Below are 27,530 nucleotides of genomic sequence, written 5' to 3'. Positions count from 1 at the left end.
TTCTTATCAATAAATCAGCGAGAAGGAATCAAAGCAAAAAAGTACTAGAGAAAGGTTACCAAGCTTGAAGTACAAGAGAAAGGTTATCAAACTTTGCAATGCCTACCCTACTCACTTGATTATTTTACTCAGATTTTGTTGTTGTTTCTGTTAGGTACCTTCGAGTTGGTTGTGACTCATAGCAACCCTATGTTCAACAGAACAAAACACTGCCCAGTCCTGAGCCATCCTCAAGATCATTGTTATGCTTGAGGCCATTGTTGCAGCCACTGTGTCAATCCATCTCATTAAGGGTCTTCCTCCCTCTCACTGGCCTTCTACTTTACCAACCATGATGTCCTTGCCAATAAGAGGTACAAAGTATGTGAGATGAAGTCTCACCACCCTCAATTCAAAGGAACATTCTGGCTGTGCTTCTTCCAAGACAGATTTGTTTCTTCTTTTGGCAGTCCATGGTATATTCAGCATTCCTCGCCAACACCATAACTCAAAGGCATTAATTCTTCAGTCTTCCTTATTCAGTGTTCAGCTTTTGCATGCCTATGAGGTGATTGAAAACACTATGGCTTGGGTCAGGTGCACCTTAGTCCTTAAAGTGATATCTTTGCTTTTTAACACTTTAAAGAGGTCCTTTGCAGCACATTTGCCCGATGCAAAGTGTCTTTTCATTTCTTGACTGCTTCTTCCATGGGTGTTCATTGTGGATTCAAGTAAAATGAAATCCTTGACAACCTCAAACTTTTCTCCGTTTGTCCTGATGTTGTTTATTGTTACCTTTGTAAGGAATTTTGTTTTCTTTTTGTTGAGATGTAATCCATGCTGAAGCCTGTAGCCTTTGATCTTCCTCAGTGCTTCAAGTCCTTTTCATTTAAAAAAAACAAGGTTGTGTCACCCCTGAATATCGCAGGCTCTTAAAGAGACTTCCTCCAGTCCTGATGCCCAGTTCTTCATATAGTCCAACTTCTTGGACTATTTGCTCAGCATACAGATCGAATAAGTATAATGAAAAGATATAACCCTGATGCCCACCTTTCCTGACTTTAGAGCTTGAAGTATCCCCTTGTTATGTTTGCATCACTGCCTCTTATACATGTACAGGTTCCTCATCACCACAATTAAGTGTCCTGAAATTCCAGTTCTTCACAATGTTTTCAATAATGTGTGATGATCCACACAATAGAACGCCTTTGCCTAGTCCATAAAACACAGGTAAACCGCCTCATGATATTCTCTGCTTTCAGCCAGGATCCATTTGACATCAGCAATGACATCCCCAGGTCTATGTCCTCTTCTGCATCCAGCCTGAATTTCCGGCAGTTCCCTGTCAATATACTGGTGCAGCTGCTTTTGAATGATCTTCAGCAAAATTTTACTTATGTGTGATATTAATGACATTGTTCGATAATTTCCGCATTCTGTGGGATCACCTTTCTTGGAAATAGGCATAAATATGGATCTCTTCCAGGCGGTTGGCCAGGTAGCTGTCCTCCAAATTTCTCGGTGTAGACGACTGAGCACTTTCACCACTGCATCCCTGTGTTGAAACATCTCAGCTGGTATTCCGTCAGTTCCTGGAGCCTTGATTTTCACCAGTACTTCAGTGCTGCTTGAACTCTTCCTTCAGTATCATCGATTCTTATTAAGAAACTGTGGTTATTCAGATTAGAGGAATAAAAGCTGCTGAGAATTATTACAATGAGGGTAAACAAATACAACCACTGGAGCAAGAGGTAAAAATATGTGAGCCAAATGATTAGAATACTTATGAATATAGACAAGACATGGACTACAATGACCATTTAAAGCTTTATTGAACATTTACCATTGTGCCAGGCATTTTTGGTAGGTACTCCTTTCGGCCATAGGGGTTAACACCCAAGCAGGAATTATACTTCAAATCATCAGCCTAAGGTTCTCATGGTAATTTTTTTTCCCCCACACTAGGAATTAGATTAAAAACGGGCCTGTGATTCTACTGTCAGTAATGAGATGGGAAGGAACGTCACTTGATGACTCCATGGAAAATTGCGTTAATATAAGATCCAGGGAAGGACAGTAAGGATTCTCTCTCTGGGCGTCATGTGTGGATATGACACCTGCATCTGTTGTAGTAATCAGGAGACCACAAGGGGAACAAGTTCTAGGACGAAACCACTTATGGGAGACTAAATAAAGTGTTTCTGTCCTGTTTTTGTGCGTTCTCTACCTCTGAAGCCTTTTCCTGGTAATTAGAAATAACTTTACAGTTTGAGCATATTAGAGTCAGAGTTTATATTTTCTTATTAGAACTGAAAGGTTCCACACTTAGGAAGCTAAAATATCTCAAAATTATCTCACGCCAATTGAGATAACTAATTAGCCATTTCTGTAGATGTAAGTATTGTGGATACTGATGCTGCTTTGAACAGATATGGCTTACCAGTGATATGTCTCAGTGATTACTAAATTGGGACATAAAAAAAGAGCTCTCTTGCCTCACAGGCAGGCTAAGTCTGGATTTCCAATCGTATTTCTCTATTCATAGCATCAGGCTGAATCTAGTGTCTAGCTATGACCACAACTCTGTTTACAGAATTTCCCTACCCTATCCACGTTCTCCTGTTTTCATTCTTTCCTAGACCACTGCCCCAAAAATCATGTAATAAGAACACCTGCCTCAGGCTCTGCTTTTATGGCACCTGACAAAAAAACTGAGCTTAGAGAGTTTACCAAACAGCACAGAGCTACGTAAAGAGAAAAACCAAGTTTCAACTCCAAGTTGAAATGTGTTGTTGTTACGTGCCATGAAGTCAGTTATGCACAATAAATAAAATACTGCCTGGTCCTGCACCATCATCACAATTATTGCTATGTTTGAGCCCACTCTTGTAGCCACTGTGTAAATCCATCTCATTGAAGGTGTTCCTCTTTTTCACAGACCCTGTTGGAAACCCTGGTGGTGTAGAAGGTAAGTGCTATGGCTGCACTTTTTCCAAACAGATTTGTTCATTTTCTGGCAGTCCATGGCGTATTCAATATTCTTCACCATCACCACAATTCAAAGGCATCAATTTTTTTTCAGTCTTCCTTATTTATTGTCCAGGTTTGGCATGCATATGAGGTGATTGAAAATGCTCTAGCTTGGATCAGGTATACCTTAGTCCTCAAAGTGACATCTTTGCTTTTTAACACATTAAAGAAGTCTTTTATAGCAGATTTCCCCAGTGAAATATGTCATTTGATTTCATGACTGCTGCTTCCCATAGGCATTGACTGTGGATCCAAGTAAAATGAAATTATTGACAACTTCAGTATTTTCTCACTCATCATGAGTAAGTTGAAATGTACCTAGCCATTATATTATCTAATCATTTTAGAAGAACTTGCTCATGAAACAGTAAGGCATCCTTGACCAGCAGTATTCCTTCCACTTTGACCCATCCTAGAGTCCCAAGCCCAAAACAGGTGACACAATCACTAATATGATAGTATTCTACTGATGAATGTCCTCAAGGGTCCCCTTGTGTCTCTGTTCCTCAGGCTGTAGATAAAAGGATTCATCATTTGAGGGACCACACTGTACATCACTGAAGCTACTGCTATCTTCCTGGGAAAATGTGTAAATGCAGAACTGATGTACACACCAAAGATTGTTCCATAGAATAAGGACACAACTGAAAGGTGAGACCCGCAGGTGGAAAAAGCTTTATATTTTGCACTCACTGATGGCATTCTCAAAACAGAGGAGAAAATCTGAGTGTAAGAGAAAATGATTCCAGAGAGAGGAACACCACCCCATACAGTAGCCACAAAATACACTAGGATGTAATTGATGCAGGTATCAGAACAGGCGAGCTTGAGAATCTGAGCAAGTTCACAGAAGAAATGAGGGATTTCCAGGTCTATGCAGAAGGACAAATGCAGCACCAACAGACTGTGAAGGAGGGCGTTCACAATGCTAGTTAGTAAGGAGAGTAGGGAGAGCAAGCCACAGCAGTGGAGGTTCATGATGATGGTGTACCTCAGTGGGTGGCAGATGGCCACATAGCGGTCATAGGCCACCGAGGCAAGGAGAAAATTCTCCAAACTAGTACAAACCAGGACAAAGCAGACCTGGGTGAGGCAGCCTATGTAAGTGATGCTCTGATTCTGTGCTTGGATGCTCACCAGCATGTTCGGGATCGTGGTTGTGCTGAAACAGATATCAACGAAGGAGAGGTTGGAAAGAAAGAAGTACATGGGGTTGTGGAGGTGGGAGTCAGAGCTGACTGCCAGGACGAGGAGTAGGTTTCCCAGGAGGGTGACCAGGTACATAGACAGAAACAAGCTAAATAAGACAGGCTGCAGTTCTGGATCCTCTGTAAGTCCCAGAAGAAGAAATTCTGAAACATCTGTTTGGTTTCTAGGTTCCATATTGTTGGTGAATCTGATGGAAAAGATGGGATGACAGATAATCAAATGTGTGGCTCCTGGATGCCAACAAGAGCATCACCTAGGATCTTTTTAGAAATATAAGTTTTTCAAACTCACTCCGGACTTACTGATGATAAACTCTGAGATTAGAATCAGCCATTTGTGTTTCAACAAGACTTCCATGTATTTTGATGTATGCTAAAGTTTGAAAACCACCCCTGGTACAGTGTTCAGCATACGGGGCCCTCACAATGACATGTCCTATTGTGATTGTGTGTGTGTGTGTGTATGTTGTGGATTAAATCATATCCCCCCAAAAATGTGTGTATCAATTTGGCTGGGCCATAATTTCCAGTATTGTGTGATTTTCCTGTATATTGTAAATCCTGCCTCTATGATGTTAATGAAGGCAGGTGGGTGGCACTTGTGTCAGTGAGGCAGGACTCAACCTAAAGACTGGATTACGTCTTAAGGCAAACTCTTGAGATATAAAAGAGAGAAGCAAGCAGAGAGACAGGAGGACCTCACACCACCAAGAAAGCAGTGCTGGGAGCAGAATGCGTCCTTTGGACCCAGGATACCTGGGCAAAGAAGCTCCTAGTCTGGGGGAATATTGATGAGAAGGTTGACAGAGAGAGAAAGGCTTCCCCTGGAGCAGACACTCTGAATTTGAACTTTTAGCCTACTTTACTGTGAAGAAATAAACTTCTCTTCATTAAAGACAACCACTTGTGGTATTTCTGTTATAGCAGCACTAGATGACGAAGACAGTGTGTGTGTCATGAACAATAGCACCTGGCATCTTTTACTTCTGGTACAGTGCTCAGCATATGGGGCCTCACAATGACATGTCCTGTTGTGATTGTATGAGTGTGTGTGTGTGTGTCATGAACAATAGTACCAGGCATCTTTTACTCCTAGGACAGAAGTGGTGAACCGTGCAGTTGAGGGAAGACAAAATGAGAGAACATTCCTAGCATAATAAATGCTAACTTCAGGGAAGAATTTATATGGTGAAACTCCCACTGGGAATCTTGCTCATGGAGAGAAGCAGAAGGAAGAAACACCCTAAATGAACATCAGTGATATCAATATTCATTTGGTATGGATGGGATGATGAAATATATAGCAATGAAAAAGAATAAATTAGGTCTAGATGAATCAACACACATAATGAAATCCTTGCAGAGGAAAAAAACCAATTGTATGACAAGAAGTCTACAACGAGAAATTTTTTAAATTATTTTTTAAAATCTACTCAAGTGTCACGGATTGAATTGTGTTCCCAAAAAATATGTGTCAACCTTGTTAGGCCATGATTCCCAGTATTGTATGATTATCTGCCATATTGTCATCTGATGTGATTTCCTTATGTGTTATACATTCTATCACTATGATGTTAATGAAATGAATTAGTGGCAGTTATATTAATGAGATCTAAAAGATTAGATAATGTTTTAAGCCAATCTCTTTTGAGATATAAAAGAGAGAAGGAAGCAGAGAGACAAGGGGACCTCATATCACCAAGAAAGCAGCACCAGGAGCAAAGCGCATCCTTTGGACCCAGGGTCCCTGAGTCTGAGATGCTCCTCCACCAGGGGAAGATTGATGACAAGGACCTTCCTCCAGAGCTGACAGACAGAAAGCCTTCCTGTGGAGCTGGTGCCCTGAATTTGGACTTGTAGCCTATTAGACTGTGAAGAAATAAATTTCTCTTTGTTTAAGCCATCCACTTGTTGTATTTGTTATAGCAGCACTAGATGACTGAGACACCTAGTGAGTTTTTTTTTATTTTTTAGTGGATAAGTCAAGCACAATGAAAAATAGAGAGAATAAGAATGAAGGGTTGGGCACCCATCAGTCCACTGGCAATTCCTACACGTCACCAACCATGCTTTAGATATTTTTATTGCAACAAAATAATGCAGGAATATTTGAGGCTCCCCACATCATGTATTTTGCACAATATTGATTCTTTTCCTTCTCCAGGGCTAAACAGTACATTAACTTGATCGACCATATTCCTCTGCACTTTTTACAATATGTAGTATAATCTTCCATAGAATTGCACAGTTTGTATTTTTTTAAAGCTTTATATAAACAAAATTGTACTGTATATGTCATTTTACATTTGGCTTTCTTGGTATGTTTTTTTTTTATGAATGTTGATACCTTTATTTAAAAAAATACCTTTAATTGCGCTTCATTAATTTTAACTACAATAGAGTATTCCACTATATTATTACACCACAATATATTTCTTCATTCTCTAATTGAGTTATTTTACTAATTGCTGTCTATCTGTCTATCCATCTACTGCCTTATGTATATATATATACGTGTCTGTGTGCATGTGTGTGTGTCTATGTGCATGTGTGTGTGTGTATGTACGTACGTATACAGAGAGAGAGAACTATACATGTAGCATATAAACCTATGACTGGGGGAATACCATTACATCCAAGATGCTGCTGATTCTGGGATGGAAAAGAGAGCAACAGAGAGGATTACAAAGTGAATGTTTTCTATATACCTATTATTTTGTCACTTAAAAAAAATACTTGAAGCTGCTACAGCAGAACATCAACAATGTGAATTCTGGAAGGTGTAACAGGTGTTTTTGTTTGTTTGGTTGGTTGTTTCATTATACTGCCTGTAGTATTCTAATTTCAAATATTTGGTAGTTTTATAAAGAGAAACATATAACCTAGCGAGGCAGCCTGCTAAGTCTGTCTGGGTCTCTGCTTCTTCCCCCAGGGCTCTCAGTGCCTGGCATCAGGGATAACACCAAAACTTTCCTAAAGATGGTACATCAAGTACCAGGGATAGGAAGATAAAGTGAAGCTCAACAACTCTCCTCACCACTACCAGCACAAGAATACAAGTAAATGTCAGGGGATTTTGTAATACTTTTCAATGTTTGAGAAGGGGTAGGTTTCTGCATGGAAAGAATTTGATCCTTGCCATTGTAGAGACACAGTTTAAGAGACTAGCTGAGTAAGAGCTGCCTGGTTCGGGGACAAAGACACAAGGAAACACGTCAGGAAGATGGGAGACATTTAGGAGTCCATGATTGACTTGGCTCTAATCATTTCATGCATGTGCTGTCCTCACACCTTCCCCTGGATGAAGCTACAGAGAAACGTTTCTCCTCATTTCCGAACATTAAGGGATTTAGGTTACCTGGCTGGCATCACTGAGGAATGATGCTTGACGTCTGCCCTGGATGTTGGATGATGTAGCCAGAAGGTCAGTACTCAGGAAAGGCAGAGGTACCAAGGGAGGCACCAGGCTCCTGGGCATGAGAACCATCTCTGAATGGAGTCTCAGGGGCATTGCTTTTTGACTGGAGAAGGGCTTTTGAGTGAAGTGGTCACAGGTAGACTACTTGCAGCCTCTGTGTCTCTGGGGACTCAACATCCAAAGCTCCTCATTAACCAAACGCTTTTATTATCATTCTATTCCCAGGGTAGTGAAAATCCTGAAAGACCAACCCAATGCAAACCAACAGAATCTACTGCTGACAAGTCAATTCCAACTCATAGCAACCCTGTAGGACAGAGTAGAATTCCCCCACAGGGTTTCCAAGGCTATGATCTTTCAGGAAGCAGACCGCCACTTCTTTCTCCTGTGTAGCAGCTGGTTGATATGAATACCAACTTTCCTTTTAGCAGCTAAGCACTTAACCACTGAACCCTCAGGGCTCCCTGACCAAGAAAATGTTGTTGATCTTGTTAGGTGCTGTCGAGTCGGTTCCAACTCAGAGTGACCCTGTGCACAACAGAACGAAACACTGCCCAGTCCTGAGCCATCCTTACAATCGTTGTTATGCTTGAGCTCATTGTTGCAGCCACTGTGTCAGTCCAACTCATTGAGGGTCTTCCTCTTTTCCGCTGACCCTGTACTCTGCCAAGCATGATGTTCTTCTCCAGGGACTGATACCTCCTGACGACATGTCTAAAGTGCGTAAGACGCAGTTTCGCCATCCTTGCTTCTAAGGAGCATTCTGGTTGTACTTCTTCTAAGACATATTTGTTCGTTCTTTTGGCAGTCCATGGTATGTTCAATATTCCTCGCCAACACCACAATTCAAAGGTGTCAATTCTTCTTCGGTCTTCCTTAGTCATTGTCCAGCTTTCACATGCATATGATGCAATTGAAAATACCATGGCTTGGGTCAGGCGCACCTTAGTCTTCAAGGTGACATCTTTGTTCTTCAACACTTTAAAGAAGGTTGCTCATCTGCATATCGTACTTTGTTGATGAGTCTTCCTCCAATTTTGTTGCCCAGTTCTTCTTCATATAGTCCAGTTACTTGGATTATTTGCTCAGCATACAGATTGAATAAATATGGTGAAAGGCTGCAAACATGATGCACAACTTTCCTGACTTTAAAGCACACATTATCCCCTTGTTCTATTCGAATGACTGTCTCTTGATCCATGTACAGGAAAATTAACTCTTCTGAAATGAAAACATTAACCATTCCAGGATTTCCATTCTTCACAATCTTATCCATAATTTGTTATGATTCACAGAGACAAATGCCTTTCCATGGTACATAAAATACAGGTAAACATCTTCCTGATGTTTTCTGCTTTCAGCCCGGACCCATGTGACATCAACAATGATATCCCTGCTTCCATGTCCTCTTCTGAATCTGGCTTGAATTTCTGGCAGATCTCTGTTGATATATTGCTACAACCACTTTGGAAGGATCTTTAGCAAAATATTACTTGAGTGTGATATTAACAATATTTTTGCATAAGTTTTGCATTTTTTTTGGATCACCTTTCTTTGGAATAGGCATGAATATGGATCTCTTTCAGTCAGTTGGCCAGGTAGCTGTCTTCCAAATTCCTTGGTATAGACAAGGGAACACTTCTAAAACTGTATCCATTTGACAGACCCCCACATGTCTGTCAGTTTGTAGGGGCTTGCCTGTTGCTGTGATACTGGAAGTTATGCCACTGGTATTGAAATACCAGCAGGCCACCCATGGTGGACAGGTTTCAGCTGAGCTCCTATCTAAGACAGGCTAGGAAGAAGGACTGAGCAGTCTCCTTCTGAAAAGAATTACCTAAGGAAAACCTTTTGAATAGCAGCAGAACAATGTCTGATATAGTGCCAGAAGATGAGCCCCTCAAGCTGGAAGGCTCTCAAAATACAACTGGGGAAAAGCTGACCCTTCATCTAGAGATGACCTTAACAATCTGGATGCAGCCAAGCTTCTGGACCTTCATTTGCTGATGTGGCACAACTCAAAATGAGAACAGCTACAAAAATTCATTTATAATAAGAACATGGAATGTACAAAGTATGAAACTAGGAAAATTGGAAATCATCAAAAATGAAATGGAACATATAAACGTAGATATCCTACTTATTAGTGAGCGGAAATGGGCTGCTATAGGCCATTTTGAATTGGATATTCATATGGTTTACTATGCCAGAAATGACAACTTGAAGAGGAAAGGCATTGCGTTTCTTGTAAAAAAAAAAAAAAAAAAGAACATTTCAAGATCCATCCTGAAATACAATGCTGTCAGTGATAGGATAATATCCATATACCTACAAAGAAGATCAGTTACTACTACTATTATTCAAATTTATACACCAACCACTAAGGCCAAAGATGAAGAAATGGAAGATTTTTACCAACTTCTGCAGTCTGAAATTGATCAAACATGCAATCAGGATGCATTGATAATCACTGGCGATTGGAATGCAAAAGTCGAAAACAAAGAAGAAGAATCAGTAGTTGGAAAATATGGCCTTGATGATAGAAACAATGCCAGAGATTGCATGATATAATTTTGCAAGACCAACTTCTTCATCGAAAATAACATTTTCAGCAGCATAAATGGCGACTATACATGTGGACCTCACCAGATGGAATACACAGGAATCAAACTGACTACACCTGTGGAAAGAGAAGATGTAAATGCTCTATATTATTAGTCAGAACAAGGCCAGGGGCCGACTGCAGAACAGACCACCAATTACTCATATGCAAGCTCAAGTTGAAACTGAAGAAAATTAGAACACGGCCATGAGAGCCAAAGTATGACTTGAGTATACCCCACCTGAATTTAGAGACCACCTCAAGAATACATTTGATGCATTGAACACTAATGACCAAAGACCAGATGAGTTGTAGAATGACATCAAGAACTTCATATACTAAGAAAGGAAAAAGTCATTAACAAGACAAGAAAGAAAGAAAAGACCAAAATGGATGTCAAAAGAGACTCTGAAACTTGATCTTGAATGTCGAGTATCTAGAGCAAAAGGATGAAATGGTGAAGTAGAAGAGCAGAACAGAAGACTTCGAAGGGCAGCTTGAGAAGACAAAGTAAAGTATTATAATGAATGACATGTGCAAAGACCTGGAGATAGAAAACCAAAAGGGAAGAATACACTTGGTGTTTCTCAAGCTGAAAAAACTGGAGAAAAAATTGAAGCCTCCAATTGCAATATTGGTGGTTTCTATGGGAAAAATATTAAATGATGCAGGAAGCATCAAAAGAAGATAGAAAGAATACACAGAGTCAGTAATTGTCGGCTAATTGGTAGACTTTCAACCATTTTAGGCGGTAGCATACGATCAAGAACTGATGGTATTGAAGGAAGAAGCCCGAGCTGCACTGAAGGCACTGGTGAAAAACAAGCTACCAGGAACTGATGGAACACCTTTTTTTTTTTTTTTAGTTGAGGGATAACAAGTGGGAAGTTGGATATATAAGTCTGGCATTTGGGGAAGTGCTTCTTTCTAAGTATAAATTTAGGATTCATTTGTCTTCAGATGAATTTTAAATCGATGAGTCTGAATGCTGTTGCGAAGGATTGAATGTAGCTGGAGAAGAAGACGTCTGAGGACTGAAACAGGAGGCCCTCCAGTGTTTAGAGACTGGAAAGATGAGAAGACACATCAAGAGAAATAGTAACTAGTCAGGCAGGAATAAATCAAAATAATATATGGTGCTGAAAGCCAAGTGAAGAAAGTGTGTCAATATGTAATAAACTGAGACAATGTGGTTGAAAAGAGAAGGACAGAGAATTAACTGACCTGGACTGGGTTGGACTTGTTAAGGTAGAGAACATTGGCGTCTCTTCAAAAGCACTCCGTAAAGTGTTGGGGCAAGGGCCTGATTGCATAGACCTCAAGACTAAATAGAAAAGAATTGGGGAGAGTGAGTGGAGATATCTTTTTTGAGGAGTTTCGCTATATGAAGAGGACAGAGAAATGAGTCTAATGGTAGAGCAAAATGAGGGGCTCAGGGAGGGTTATTTTTTTCTTTCTTTTTTGTAAGATTTGAGGAATTCAAATATCTTGCATGCTATTGAAAATGAACAAGTCAAAGGGAGAAACCTGATGATGCAAGAGGGAGATGGGGGAATTACCAGAGTTATGTCCTAACATAGACAGGAGAGATTGAATTCTATGCACAAGTGGAAGTGTTGGTGTTGGTTAAATCCACCTCACTGTAATTCTTTCAAGCAGAAACAGAAAGCAAGTAATCTTGGAAACATTAAAAAAATGAAGTACTCAATAATATAATTTGTGCCAAAACACAAACTGAGATACACAGTTTTACAGGCACATTCTTCAAAGCACTCAAGGGAGTTAATTTAAAGATTAAAGGAAGGTTTCAGAAAATGTTAGGGGCTGGATATTCTTTATCGCCCTTTATAAGGCCAGCACAACCTTAGTGCCCAAAGCAGACCAGGTTAGCACAAGAAAGAAAAATCCCAGGAGAACAAGAACAAGGAGAAACAACATCTACCTTGATGGCAAATAAAAACAATGGGGACTATTTGCCTTACCAACTATCAATATATATCATGGATCTATAATGACTAAAACAGGATGGTTCTAGTATAGTATAGAAAGACAGAACTAACAGAATCTTCATCTATATGAACACTTATCAAAGACAGAAGCATCAGACATTTTATTTATGACAACATGGCATTGCAGAGAAAAGATGGTATCATTCAGGAAATAGTGCTGAGATCATTTTTTATCCATATGGAAAGCAAATGAAATTGGATTCTCCATCACATCATATTCAAAGATAACTCCAATGCCTTTTAAACACAAAAGTAAAAATGATTAAATGTTTATAAGACAATATAGGCAGACATTTTTATGAGATTGGAGGAGTTAATCACTTCTTAAATGAAAATACAACATGCACAGTCCAAAAGGGAAAACACTGATCAATCCAACCAACTTAAAAATAAGCCACTAAAACAAGTCACTTGAGAATGAAAATTTCAAGTTTTTCTTTCAGGATAAGAAAGAGAACACAGCAGGACAAACAAACATCCAATGAAGTATTTCCAAATACGGCATTGCCTACACCACAAGTACCAATTGGTAATATATATTCAAACTAGTAAGCTAGGATAATGGCTGAAGTAAGTGCTTAAAATATAGGAAACAGAAGGAATTACAAAAGGAGAAAGAGAGTGCTACACTTGTAAATAAATTGTGCTGACTCACATTCATTAGGTAAATTCATTTAATTCTACGTGGCAGGCATTGGTCTCAACATTTGTAATCATTGTAGCACTTAACCACACTTCACACTTTTCTAATCAGAGCATTCATTTAGTCCTTCCAAGGTAATGAAATTTCTCTTGATAGTAATTATTTTTAGAAGGGGCATATGCCCCAATTCAGGCTGATGATATAGGATGTTCTCTGGATGATTCCTAGGAAAGATTATCTCTTGATTGTCACTCTTGCTGTTAGGGGTCATCAAGTCAATTCAGCAGAATGAAACACTGCCCAGTCCTGTCCAATTTTCACAATCATTGCTATGTGTTGGAGCCCATTGATGCAGCCACTGTCAGTCCATCTCTTTCAGTGGCTACCTATTTCTCCCTGACCCTCTATTTTACCAAGCATGATGTCCTCCAGGGACTGATCCCTCCTAATAACATGTCCAAAGTACATGAGATGCAGTCTCTCCATCCTTGCTTCTAATGAGCATTCTGGCTGTACTTCTTCCAAGACACATTTATTTGTTCTTCTGGCAGCCCATGGTATGTTCAAGGGTCTTTGTCAACACCATAATTCAAAGGCATCAATTCTTCTTCCATCTTCCTCATTTATTGCCCAGCTTTCACATGCATATGAGCCAAATGAAAAATACCTTGGCTTCAGTGAGATTCATCTTAGTCTTCAAAGTGACATCTTTGCTTTTTAACATTTTAAAGAATTTTTTGCATCAGATTTGCCCAATGCAATACGTCATTTGATTTCCAGACTGCTGCTTCCATGGGTGTTGATTGTGGATCCAAGTAAAATGAAAGTCTTGACAAGTTTAATATTTTTCTCCATTTATCATGAATTAACTGAAATATACCTCGCCGTTATGTTACCCAGTTGTTTTAGAAGAATATACTGATTGAATAGTCAGACATCTTGGATCACCAGTTGCCTTAGTTATCTAGTGCTGCTATAACAGAAATACCAAAAGTGGGTGGCTTCAACAAACAAAAGTTTATTTTCTCACAGTATAGTAGGCTAGAAGTCCAAATTCAGGGCATCGGCTGCAGAGTAAGCCTTTCTCTCTCCACAAGTTCTGGAGGAAGGTCCTTCTTGTCAATCTTCCCTTGGTCTAAGAGCTTCTCTGCTCAGGAACCCCAAATCCAAAGGACATCCTCTGCTCCCAGCACTGCTTTCCTGCTGGTATGGGTACCCCTGCCTCTCTGCCAGCTTCCCTCTTTTATATTTCAAAAGAGATTTGATCAAGACAAATCTAATCTTGTAAATTGAGTCGTGCTTCATAAGCACAACTGCCTCTAATCCCATCTCATCAACATCATAGACATAGATTTTACAACACATAGGAAAATCACATCAGATGACAAAATGGTGGGCAACTACACAATGCTGGGAATCATGGCCTAACCAAATTCATACACATATTTTTAGGAGATAAAATTCAATCCATGTCAGCAGTATTCCTTCCCCATTGACCCATCCTATCCCAAGCCCAAAACAGAAGACACAGTCACTAAAATGATGGTATCCTACTGGTGATTTTCCTCAAGGCTCCTTTCATGTCCCTGTTCCTCAGGCTATAGATAAAAGGGTTCATCATTTGAGGGACCACACTGTACTTCACTGAGGCTACTGCCGTCTTGCTAGAAGAGTGTGTAAATGCAGAACTGATGTACACACCAAAGCCTGTCTGAAAGAATAAAGAAACAACTGAGAGGTGAGACCCATGAGTGGAAAAAGTTTTATACTTTGCACCCACTGATGGCATTCTCAAAGTAGAGGAGACAATCTGAGTGTAAGAGAAAATGATTCCAGAGGGAGGAACACCACCCCATACAGTAGCCACAAAATACACTAGGATGTAATTGATGATGGTATCAGAACAGGCGAGGTTGACAATCTGAGCAAGTTCACAGAAGAAAAGAGAGATTTCCAAGTCTGTGCAGAAGGACGGATGCAACACCATCAGACTGTGAAGTAGGGCATTCACAATGCTGATTAATAAGGAGAGTAGGGACAGCAAGCCATAGAGGCAGGTGTTCACGATGATGGTGTATGTCTGTGGGGGGCAGATGGTCACATAGCGGTCATAGCCCATTGCTGCAAGGAGAAAATTCTCCAAACCAGTAAAAACCAGGACAAAGCAGACCTAGGTGAGGCACCCTAAGTAAATGATGCTATGATTCTGTGCTTGGATGTTCACCAGCATGTTCGGGATCATGGTTGTGTTGAAACAGATGTCAGTGAAGGAGAGAATGGAGAGAAAGAAGTACATGGGGGTGTGGAGGTGGGAGTCAGAGCTGACAGCCAGGATGATGAGTAGGTTTCCCAGGAGGGCAACCAGGTATATGTACAGAAATAGGCTAAAGAGGAAGGGCTGCAATTCTGGATCCTCTTTAAGTCCCAGAAGAAGGAATTCTGAAACACCTGTTTGATTTCTGGGTTCCATATTGTTGGTGAATCTGATGGAAAAGATGCGGTGACAGATAATCAAAAGTGTGGTTCCTCGACACCCAACAAGATCATTACCTGAAATCCTGTTAGAAATGTAAGTTCTTGGGACCCACTCCAGACTTACTGATGATAAACTCTGGGATGAGGACTAGCAGTTTATGTTTTAACAAGACTTCCACATGATTCTGATGTATGCTGAAGTTTGAAAACCACTACTTCAGAAAGAAATGTTCTTGTCTACATTATGAACCTAAGGAAATATTCAAATCTTTCTTTCCACTCACTCCTCTTTCTTCTTCTCCCTTCAATCCTTCTGAAGGTTTAAATTTTATTTGAGCACCCACTCTATTTCAACACACTGTACCAAGTTATGAAGATGAAGTAAAGAATAAGGCATGGCCTTTTCCCTTCAGAATTATTCCATGCCTTCAAATGGATTAAAACAATGAAATCCATTTGCAGAGCAATGGTTGTCAAACTTTGGAATCCTTCAGAATCCCCTGAAGAGCTTGTCAATGATGAATTAGTTCATACTGTCACCACCATCAACCTGGGCGTACACTTGGGAAAGGTGGTGTTATGTCATAGACACAATGTGCAAAGTGAGTGAGTAGCAGTGATTGTGTCTGAGCTCAGATTACCTAACGGCCGAGTTGATTCTCTTGATGTCTCTCTGTTAAAGTCTCCGGATAGTACACAATTAATGCCCCTAGTCACTCAGATTTCATAATTACCCTTAAAAAAATTTTAGTATCTCCTTCGAATAAAGCCTTCAGGGTATTTCCACCTCTGCCTACAATGTTAGTATGTAGCAGATGGGATGGCATCCAACCAGGTCCACACTTTGGATCTGAGGTGAAGATTAGAAAATGTTATCTATAAACCTGAACCTCAAAAGACTTCCTCATGGAAACATACATCATCTGCATTAGTGACTGAATCCAAGAAAAGCTAGGCAACTAAGTAGACGAGATTCTCCGTTCTCCCAATTATATGAAGTGTTAAAAAATTCTTCCCTGGACATGATAGGTGGCATATCATTCTTTTTAAAGCCTGTTTCATCAAAGACGACATTCAAATGGCAAACAGCTACATGAAAGGATGCTCAAAGTCATCCATTAGGGAGATGCAAATCAAAACCACAATGAGATATCCCTTCACCCCTATTATAATGACAATGATTTAAAAAAAAAGGAAACAATAAACATTGGAGAGGATGTGGAGAAATTGGAAACCTCATCTCTTCCTGCAGAAATGCAAAATGGTATAGTTGCTGTGGAAGACAGGTTGGCCATTCTTCAAAAGTTTGAACATGGGACAACCACATGACCCAGCAACCCCAATGCTAGACCAATTGCTATCAAGTCAATCCAATTACATTCCCAGAAGAAGTGAAGTTAGAAATGCAAACAGATAGCTGTACACTGATGCTCCTTGCAGGACTTTTCACAATAGCCAAAGGTGGAAATAACTGAAATGGTCAACTGATGAATGGATAAACAAAGTATGATATATACACGATTGAATACTTTGTTGGTGTCCAGCCTAATTCCAACTCATAACAACCCTACGAGAAGAAGTAGGACTGCCCCATAGAGTTTCCGAGGCTATAATCTTTATAGAAGCAGATTGACACATCTTTCTCCCATAGAGTGGCTGTTGGATTCAAACCACCGATTTTTGAGTTAGCAGACATTTGCTTAATCACTGTGCCAACAGGGTTCCTTTTGGATAAACCTAGAAAAGATTATGCTGGGGAAATAAGTCAGTCACAAAAGGACAGACACTGTATAAAGTCATTTATATAAAGTAAGCAAATATAGATAAACCAAAGCTTATTAGTGGTTCCCAGGAGTGGAAGGACTGGGACAAGAGAGTTTTTGATTAGAAGGCATTGAATGTATGTTCCTGCTGGTGGGATAATTTGGAAAAAGATACCTAGAATGGTTTGTGCAACTTGAAGGATGTAAACAGTGTCACTGAACTGAATTTCAGTGTCACTGAAATTGCTGAATTCCTGTATGTTTTGTTGTGTATATTTGTACCACGATAAAAAATTGAAAAACAAAAACTTATGGAGATGTTGCAATGATGAGAAATGAGCAGACACAAGGCAATTGGTACAGGGCTCAGCATATGGGGCCGTCACAAAGGTATGTCCTATTATGATTGTGTGTGTGATGAATATTAGCACCTGGCATCTGTTACTCCTAGGACAGAAGTGATGAACAGGGCAGTTGAGGGAAGACAAAAAGAGAGAACATTCCTGGCATAATAACCGCAAACTTCAGGGGAGAATTTATATGGGAAAATGCCTACTGGGAATCTTGCTCATGTAGAGAAGCAGAAGAAGGAAACACCCTAAATGAACATCAATGATATCAATATTCATTTGGCATGGACAGCTGAAGAAATATATAACAATGAAAACAAATACATTAGGTCTAGATGCATCAACACAAATAATGAAAACCTAGCGGAGAAAAAACAAATTGAGAAGAATTCTACTTACAACATGAAAAAACTTTGATTTTTTTTTTTTAAACCTAAGAAGGTATTTTTGTATTACGGAAACTTCAAGAAAAATGAAAAGTACAGAGAATAACAATGAAGGGTTGGGTACCCACCAGTCAACACTATCAATTCACATACTTCACCACCCTTGCTTTAGATATTTTTATTGCAAGAAAATAATGTATGTATATTTGAGATTCCCCACATTATGTATTTTACACAATATTGATTCTTTTCCTTCCTCAGCGTTAAGCACTACATTAACTTGCTTGGCATTGTTCCTCTGCACTTTTTACTACATTTAATATTATTCCCCACAAAATTGTATTGTTTCCATTTTTAAAAGCTTCGTATAAACGGAATCATACTGAATATGTCCTTTTACAATTGGTTCTCTTAATGTTTTGTTTTAAATTAATGCTGATACATTTAATTCTGCTTAATTTTTTTAAGTACAATAGAGTAGGTATTTCAGTATGTTATTACACCACAATTTGTTTCTTCATTTCCTAACTGATAGTTATTATAGTTATTGCCTCCTAGCTGCCTATCCACTGGGATGCTCCTTAGAAGCAAGGATGGCGAGACTTGGCTCACATCCATGTTATCAGGGGAGATCAGGCTTGGAGAAGGACATCAGGCTTTGTAGACTAGAGGGTCGGCAGAAGAGAGAAAGACCCTCAATGAGATGGACTGACACAGTGGCTCCAACAGTGGGTTCAAGCATAACAATGATCGTGAAGATGGTACAGGACTGGACAGTGTTTTGTTCTGTCATACACAGCATTGCTATGAGTTGAAACTGACTCAATGGCACCTAACAAAAACATGTATATACATATACACAGATAGACAGATATGTACATTTAGAATATAAAACTATGAACGCTGCTTCTGGAACGGAAAGAGAACAACAGAAAGGATTACAAAAGGTATACTTCCTGTATGCATATTATTTTGCCACTTTAAAAAGAATACTTGAAGTTGCTACAGCAGAACGTCAACAATTGTCAATTCTGGAAATGTGTAAGAGGTGGTCTTTTTTTTTTTCTTACACTGTCTGTACTGTTCTAATTTTAAATATTTGGTAATCTTATAAAGAGAAACAGACAAACTAGTGAGCTACTTAAGTCTGTGTCTCCAATTGCTTCCCTGTAGCCTCAGAGCCTGGCACAAAGTATAATACCAAAACTTTCCCAAAGATGGTATATCAATAACCAGTTATAGGAAGATAAAGTGAAGCTCAAAAACTCTCCTCCCCACCATCAGCATAAGAATACAAGTAAACGTCAAGGAATTTTCTAGCAGTCACATTTGAGAAGGGCAAATTTCCGCTCCAGAAGAAAATGATCCTTGCCATTGTAGAGAGAGAGTAAGAGATTAGCTGAATAAATGCTGCTTGATATTGCTGCAAGGACACAAGGAAATATGTCAGAAAGATGGGAGATGGTTAGGCAGGAGTCCATGGGTGAGTTGGCTCTAATCATTTCATGCATGTACTCTTTTCACAGTTTCCCCTGGAGGAAGCTATAAGGAAACACCTGTCCTAATTTCCAAACATTAACTAAGGGATTTAGGTTACCTGGCTGGCATCACCAGGAATGATGCTTGACATCTGCCCTGGATGTTGGGTGCTGTAGCCAGAAGATCTCTACTCAGGAAAGGCAGAGGGACCAGGGGAGGCACCAGGCTCCTGGGCATGAAGACCATCCGTGGGCGGAATTTCAGGTGCACTGCTCCTTGACTAGAGAAGGACTTTTGAGTGAAGTTGTCACAGGAAGACTATTTGCAACCTCTGTATCCCTGGCGGCTCAATATCCAAAGCTCCGTTAAACACTTCTGTTGTCATTCTGATCCCAGGGCAGTGCAAATTCTGATAGACCAAGACAATCCAAGCCAACCAAATCCACTGCCATCGAGTCAATTCTGACTCCTAGTGACCCTTTAGTACAGAGTAGAACTGCCCTATAAGATTTCCAAAGCTCTAAAAGTTTACGGAAGCAGACTGCCACGTCTTTCTCCTGCAGAGTGGATGATGGGTTTGAACCTCCAGCTTTTTGGTTAGCAGCCGAGTGTTTAATCGCTTTACAACCAGGGCTCCCTGACCAAGACAATAATAAATGGGAATTCAGGAAGGCTGATTTCCTGACCCTTAGAGGCCAGGTGACTGCCATTTACTTTTCTTCACCTGTTCCTGTTCATCTCCAACTCACACACCTTGCACATCTATCTTCCCTTTTTCCATACAACTGAAAGCATGTCTATCTCATCGATGATATTAGGAAGTCTGATTCCAATTTAAGGTGTAAAAATATAGTTTATATAGGTGAACATATTATATTTATAATAGCTAAAATATGTAAAAATGTAAATACCTAGGAATTTATCTAGTGTCATTGAATGTTTCCTGAACCTTAATCTTCATTCTGCATGTTTCATAAAGCAGATTCTAATCTATTCTTCGTGGTCAATTCTGGCTGCAAACAGTATAGACAGAACTGTTACTTCCTCTTTTGATTTTTATAACCACCTTGTACAATTTTGTCAAAATTGTTTCAATGTATATCTCTCTTTTCACTCAGGGACTATGAATTGAAAGTGTGGTTCTTCATTTTTAATAGAGTTGTGAGAAATCACAGTGTCACTGGCTAGGACCAGTTTGCAGGTTTATCTGTACGCAGTAAATTTAGGTAAATGACAACCATTATTTTATAGGTGAAGATGGTGCTCCAAGTTAATATTCACTTAAAAACCTTTTGTCTTTTTTTTTAATCTCAAATTGTCTTCTATTTAAATATTGTACGGTTTTGCACTCTATAAATAATGTCCCAGTGCTGTCCCGACATACCTCCTTAGGTTGAGCCTTTACTACTATTCGCCATAAACATGTCAGTCACTTTGGTGTGAGCTACCTGCATTTAGTTGCACACTTTTTTTTTCTAGTCCTTGCTCATGGGCTGTTGTGCCCCTTTAGTCTCATTCTGTTTTATGGGCCTAATCTTTGGCTGAAGGGTGAAACTCAGGAGTGACTTTATTACTGAGCTAAAAGGTGTCTGGGAGCCATACCCTCCAAGTTTCTCCAATCACTGTCAGGCCAGGAAGTCTGTAAACTTTCATCTTTAAATGAATTCAATATTTTCATATATTGATCAGTTTATTTTACCATGTTAACTGTTCCCATATGAATTTTGTTAATCTATGGTATTCTTGACACGCCTTTTTGAAAAAAAATGGCATTTTAAAGTCACCCTTTGCCATCCTAACACTATCACTTCAAACACATGAAATAATAGATAAAATACAACAAGGTGTAGTGGGAGCATCTTGGACAAGAGAGAGTGCACACACAGATGGAAAGAGACAGACAGAAAAACAACTACAAAACCCTTATCATCATTCTGCAAATTATGATTTAAACAGCCAGGAATGAAAATCATTGTAAAACAAAAACAGGGAGCCAACAAAATCAGTGATCAACATATGGAGACCAGCAGGACTATAACAGAATGAATGATGGGGAAAATAGAAACATGAAATCAAAAAGGTAGTGTGAGTATATTACATAAACAGCCTCCTGAAGATGGCAAGGGCAGATGCAGGGAGGCCACGGAAAGTACTTTTGTACAAATCTTAAAATGATAGTGGCTTGGGTCATGGTGATAACAGTGAAGGTGGTGAGATTTGCCTGAATTCTGGATACATTTTATCGGTATAGATAACTGAGTTTTCTGAAAGGTTGGACACAGGGTACAAGAGGAATAGAAGAATCAAAGAGGGTGCTCAATGAGAGAAAACTACTTAACACCTGAAAGAATAGAGTTGTCATTCACTGTGATAGGTAAGGTCTCTGTGTGGTGCAAAAGGTTACATGCTCAGCTACTAACAAAAAGCTGGGTGGTTCAAATCCACCCAGAGGAATCTTAGATGCATGGCCTGGTGATGTACTTCCAAAAGATCACTGGTATTGAAAACTCTATGGAAGACAGTTCTGCTTCACACATGGGGTTGCCCTGAGTTGGAATGAACTTGACAGTAAATGATTCAGCTCTGGTTTTGGTTTTTTTTTGTTTATGTTTTTTTGAGATAGGTAAGCCTGTATGATGAGCAAATAATTAGCAAAGCCAGATTATGTGAAGAAGAATGCAGCATCAGGTTTGGAGGAAGACTCATTAACAACCTGTGATATGCAGATGGTACAACCTTGTTTGCTGAAATCTAAGAGGATTTGAAGAACTTACTGATGAAAATGATAGACGAAGGCCTTCAGTATGGATTATGCCTCAACATAAAGAAAACAAAAATCCTCACAACTGATCAATAAGCAATATTGTCATAAATGGAGATAAGATTGAAGTTGTCAAAGATTTCATTTTATTTGGATCCACAGTCAATGTCCATGGAAGCAAAAGTCAAGAAATCAAACGAGTTATTGCATTACCACCTTTTCTACAAAACAGATCTTTAAATTGTTTAAAAAAAAAAAGCAAGATGCCATTTTTAGGACTAAGGTGCATGGGACCCAAGCCATGGTGCTTTCAATTGCCTTATATGCATGTGAAAGTTGGACAACAAATGAGGAAGACCTAAGAAGATCTGAAACCTTTGAGTTTTGCTGTTGGCAAAGAATATTGACTATACCGTAGACTGACAGAACAATTGCCAAAAAAACTGTCTTGGAAGAAGTACAGAGAGGATGCTCCTTAGAAGCCAGGATGGCAAGACTTCATCTCACATACTTTGAACATGCTATCAGGAGGGGCATCCCCAGAGAAAGACATCCTGCTTGGTAGAGTAGAGGGTCAGTGAAAAAGAAGACCCTCAACAAGACAGATTGACAGCATGGCTGTAAAAATGGGCTCAAACATAGTAATGATTGTGAGGATGGTACAGGACCGGGCAGTATTTTGTTTTGTTGTACATAGTGTTGCTATGAGTCAGAACCAAAAATACGGCACCTAACAACAATAATAACAAGAAGGCTGGGGGCAAGGTATACTGAGGAATAGCAAGTGGAAATTTGGATATACAAGTCTGGGATTCAAAGGAGAATTCCTCTCTAAATATTAATTTGGGGCTCATTTGTGTTCAGATGACTTTTAAATCAATGAGTCTAGATGCTGTCACAAAAGAGTGAAGTTAGCTGAAGAAGAAGAGGTCTGAGGACTGAAATGGGAGACCCTCCAGTGTTTCAAGATTAAAAAACACATTAAAGGAGACTGAGAAATAGTAGCTAGTGAGGTAGGAGTGAAACCAAAATAATGTGTCATGTTGAAATCCAAGTGAAGAAAGTGTTTCTGTAGGTAATAAACTAAGTCAATGTGGTTGACAAGTCAAGTAAGAGAAAGACAAAAAATTAACTGACCTGGACTGGACTGGACTTAACAAGGTAGATAACGCTGGTGGCTCTTCAAGAGCACCCTTCATGAATTGTTGGGGAAAAGGCCTGATTGCATTGACCTCAGGAGTAAATGGAAGGAGATAAATTGAAAAAAGCGAGTGGAGACATCTCTTTTGAAGAGTTTTATGGTAAAGGAAGCAGATAAATGAAGATACTGCTAGAGCAAGATAAGGGGGTCCATAGAGGTTTTTTGTTTGTTTGTTTGTTTTTTAAGATTTGAGGAACTCAAATATATTGGATGCTATTGAACATACACAAATCAAAGGGAGAACCTGATGATGCAAGAGAGAGATGGGAGAATTACCAGAGTTATGTCCTAACATAGGCAGGAAAGATTGAGTTCTATGCACAAGTGGAAGTGTTGGTCTTGGTTAAATCCGAGAGGCCACACTTCTCTCAAGAAGAAATAGAAAGCAAGTAACCATGGATGCTTTCAATAAATTAAAATCCTCAATAACATAATTTGTCATGAAACACAACCTGAGATACACTGTTTTACAGGCAAGTTCTTCCAAGCATTCAATGGAGCTAATTTCAAGATTAAAGGAAGGATTTCAGAAAGTATAAGTGAAGAGATATTCTTTATCTTATTTTATAAGGCCAGCACAAACTTAGTGCCCAAACCAGACCAGGTTAGCGGAAGAAAGAGAAATTCCAGTGTTTAAAAATTATATGCAAGAACAGTGGAGAAACAATATTTACCCTGAGGGCAAATGAGAGCAATGGAAAGTATTTGCCTTACTGACTGTCAAGATATATCATGGAGCTATAATATCTAAAATGGTATGGTTCTAGTATAGAACAGGAAAATAGAACTAAGAGTATCTTCATGTACATGAAAGAATTATTAAGTACAGAGGAGGAATCAGTCACTTTATTTATAAGATGTAGCATTTCAGGGAATAAAAACAAAAAACTGAACCCATTGCCATCATCGATTGTGACTCATAGCAACACTACACAACAGAACAGAACCACCCCATAACGTTTTCAAGAAGCAGCTGGTGGATTTGAACTGCCAACCCTTTGGTTAGCAACTGAGCTCTTAACCACTGCACCACCATGGCTTCATGGATGGTATCATTCAGAAAATTGTGCTGAAATCGTTGTTTGTCCATATGGAAATAAAATGAAATTGGATTCTCCATCTCACCATATTCAAAAATCATTCCAACGTCTTTTAAACACAAAAGAAAAAATAATTAAATGTTTATGAACCATATAAGTAAATATCTTTATTAGATTGGAGGAGGTGATCAGTTCTTGAATGAGATGTAACACACACAGTCCAAAAGGGAAAAAGTAGATCAATCCAACCATTTAAAATTAAGTCACTGAAAAATGAAAATCCAAAGTTGTTCTTTCAATGTAACAAAAAGAAGACAGCAGGACATTCAATGAAGTATTTCCAAATGTGGTTTTGCCTACAACATAAGTATTAACTGCTGATAAATATTTAAATTAATAAGCTAGGATAATGACTAACTCAAGTGCCCAAATGTGTAAAAGCAGAAGGAATCGAAAAAGGAGAGAGTGCTACCCTTGGAAATAAATTGTGCTGGCTCACATTCATCTAGTATATTCCTTGAGTAACTTATTAGGTGGCAGGCATTGTACTAAACACTTGTAATTGTTGTAGCACTTGATCCCACCTCAGACTTTTCTAATCAGAACATTTGTCTAATCCTTTCAAGGTAATGAAATTCTTCTTACTTGTAATTAGTTTTAGAAGGAGCATATGCCCCAACTCAGGATGATGACATAGAATGTGTTCTGGATGACTCCTTGAAAAGGTTATTTCTCTAATACTGAGACTGAATAAGAAACAGTCAGTTTTCCATCCCTGATTATTGTATCTTAAATGACCACTGTGCTGCTGCAGCCATTGATGACCATCACAGGAACAGCTTTAGGAAAAAAACAATATATGGAGCTGTGAAATGTAGCCCTGTGGTTCTGGAGGCTCTGGACCTACCCTACCTCTGAAACCTTTGTTTTTATATTTGGTGCTATGTGAGTTTAGACTTTTCCCTCAGTATGCCTGAAAGTATCCTCACTCTTAGAGTTGAACTATATCAAATCTAAACGGAAAAAAGTGAATGAATATAATTATGCCAAATGTATAGATGAGTAAACTGAGCTTATGGTTGCTGCCAGCTGCTCTCGAGTTGATTCTAACTCATGGCGACCCCATGTGTTGCAGAGTAGAGCCACTCCATAAGGTTTCCTTGGCTTTAAACTTTAAAGAAGCAGATTGCCAGAACTTTTCTTCTATGGTATCTCTGAGTAGATTTGAACCACCAGCCTTTGGCACTTGTGTGCAAACCATTTGTGCCACCTAGGGACTTTTAAACTGAACTTAGAAAGCTGAAATAAATATAAAAGTTCACACAGCTATTACAGACAAGAGGTAGAATTCAAACCCAAATGTTCTGACTCCAAATTTTCACCTTTAACCATTATAATTTCTGAACTCCTACTATTCAAAGAACTTAATCAGGTTCTCTGAATCAGTATTATTTATTTCACTCAAGCATATTCCAACAGCTTAAGCCCAAAGCAGGTGAAACATTAATGAAAAGAAGATATTCTGGAGATGAGTTTCCTCAAAGCGCCCATTATGTCCTTGTTCCTCAGACTGTAGATGAAGGGGTTCAGCATGGGTGTGACCACCGTGTACATCACTGATGCAACTGCACTCTTCCTAGAGGGTAGAGTAGCCGCAGAGCTAAGATACGCCCCAAACCTGTCCCGTAGAACAAGGAAACAACTGAGAGGTGAGATCCACAGGGAGAAAAAGCTTTGTACATTCCACCTGTTGATGGCATTTTCAGGAGGGAGGAGACAATTTGCATGTAGGAGAAAATAATCCCAAGGAACAGTCCACCACCCAAAATACTAGTCATAAAATATTGCAGGATGTTATTAAAGAGGGTATCAGAACAGGCAAGCTTGAGGACCTGAGGAAGTTCACAGAAAAACTGGGGGATTTCCAGGTCTATGCAGAAGGACAGACGCAGCACCATCAGACTGTGGAGCAGGGCACTCATGATGCTAATGAGCAAGGAGAGTAGAATCAGCAGGCCACAGAGGTGGGGGTTCATGATGATTCTATACCTTAGTGGGTGACAAATGGCCACATAGCGGTCATAGGCCATTGCTGCAAGGAGACAATTTTCCAAACCAGCAAAAACAAGGACAAAGCAGATCTGGGTGAGGCAGCCTGTGTAACTGATGGATTTGCTCTGAGTCTGAATGTTCACCAGCATCTTGGGGACCGTAGTGGTGCTGAAACAGATGTCACTGAAGGACAGGTTGGAGAGGAAGAAGTACATGGGGGTGTGGAGGTGGGAGTCTGAGCTGATGGTCAGGATGATGAGCAGGTTCCCAGCCACAGTGGTCAGGTATAAGGTCAGGAACATTCCAAAGAGAAGGGGCTGCAGTTCTGGATTCTCTGAGAGGCCCAGGAGGAGGAATTCTGCTAAGCCTGTTTGGTTTTCTGATTCCATGTTTGTTGATGATTCTGACGGAAAGAATAGAATTGAGACATATAACAGATGTACAAAGATCCCTTATTTTACAGAAACACTCTAATCTGTATTGTGAAATAAAATTAATATTATAAATTTTTCCTGTGGTTCTCTCTCTCTGTGTCTGTCTCTCTCTCTCCTCTCCTCCTCTTTCTCCTCTATCCTTTTCTCTCTCCTTCCCTCTCTGTTCTCTTTCTTCCTACACACTCATTTCTCCCTGTCCTCCTTTCACCTCCTCTACCACATCTTTCCAAATACGTTTAAGTACCTACTTTTTCCACATTCGTCAGTTAACATGAATATAATATCAAATGGCACATATTTTTTCTTAAGAATTTTCTGAACTCTGCAAATTAGCAGGAAAACCAAAATCGTATGGTATTAAATATATATTTTAGAGCAGAGGTCCTCAAACTTTCTTGCATCAGAGTCAGCTGGATGAACTGCTAAAATGCAGATTGCTGGGCATCGCCCTCAGAGTATCAGATTCAGAAGACTGGGCATTAGGGCTCCAAAATTGTGCCTTTCCAACAAATTCCCAAATGCTGCTGCTGCTCAGCTGGAAACCACACATTGAGGACCAATATTCTGCAGACCTGGTATACTTCCTGAGGAAGAAATCATCTGGCTCATCAGTGCGCTACAAAGTAGACTGGGATTTCAAGTCCATGACTCAGACCATTTTCAGTGGGTCTTCACAATTTGTCTTTTGAATTCACTACTT

The 27,530-nt window shown here is 39.5% G+C and overlaps 1 protein-coding gene and 2 pseudogenes across 1 annotated transcript; all 3 read right to left on the bottom strand.

The window, feature by feature from the left end:
* Positions 1-2,419: 2,419 nt before the first annotated feature.
* On the bottom strand, positions 2,420-4,732 carry LOC111749155 (olfactory receptor 7G2-like). The gene has a single exon (XM_023542463.2). The coding sequence runs from the start codon at positions 4,390-4,392 to the stop codon at positions 3,457-3,459; it is 936 nt and encodes a 311-aa protein (XP_023398231.2). The 5' UTR covers positions 4,393-4,732; the 3' UTR covers positions 2,420-3,456.
* A 9,669-nt stretch (positions 4,733-14,401) lies between these two features.
* LOC100667372 (olfactory receptor 7G2-like) lies at positions 14,402-16,772 on the bottom strand (annotated as a pseudogene).
* Positions 16,773-25,414: 8,642 nt separating this feature from the next.
* LOC111749156 (olfactory receptor 7G3-like) lies at positions 25,415-27,173 on the bottom strand (annotated as a pseudogene).
* Between the last annotated feature and the right edge of the window lie 357 nt (positions 27,174-27,530).

The sequence above is a fragment of the Loxodonta africana genome, chromosome 3 (assembly GCF_030014295.1).
Source record: "Loxodonta africana isolate mLoxAfr1 chromosome 3, mLoxAfr1.hap2, whole genome shotgun sequence".
Classification (NCBI taxonomy): domain Eukaryota; kingdom Metazoa; phylum Chordata; class Mammalia; order Proboscidea; family Elephantidae; genus Loxodonta; species Loxodonta africana.
The sequence above is the reverse complement of the archived record's forward strand: the minus strand, read 5'-3'. Positions and strand labels throughout refer to the sequence as shown.

Coding starts and splice junctions, on each gene's coding strand:
- LOC111749155 (XM_023542463.2), bottom strand. CDS start 4,392: ATGGAACCTAGAAACCAAACAGATGTTTCAGAATTTCTTCTTCTGGGA.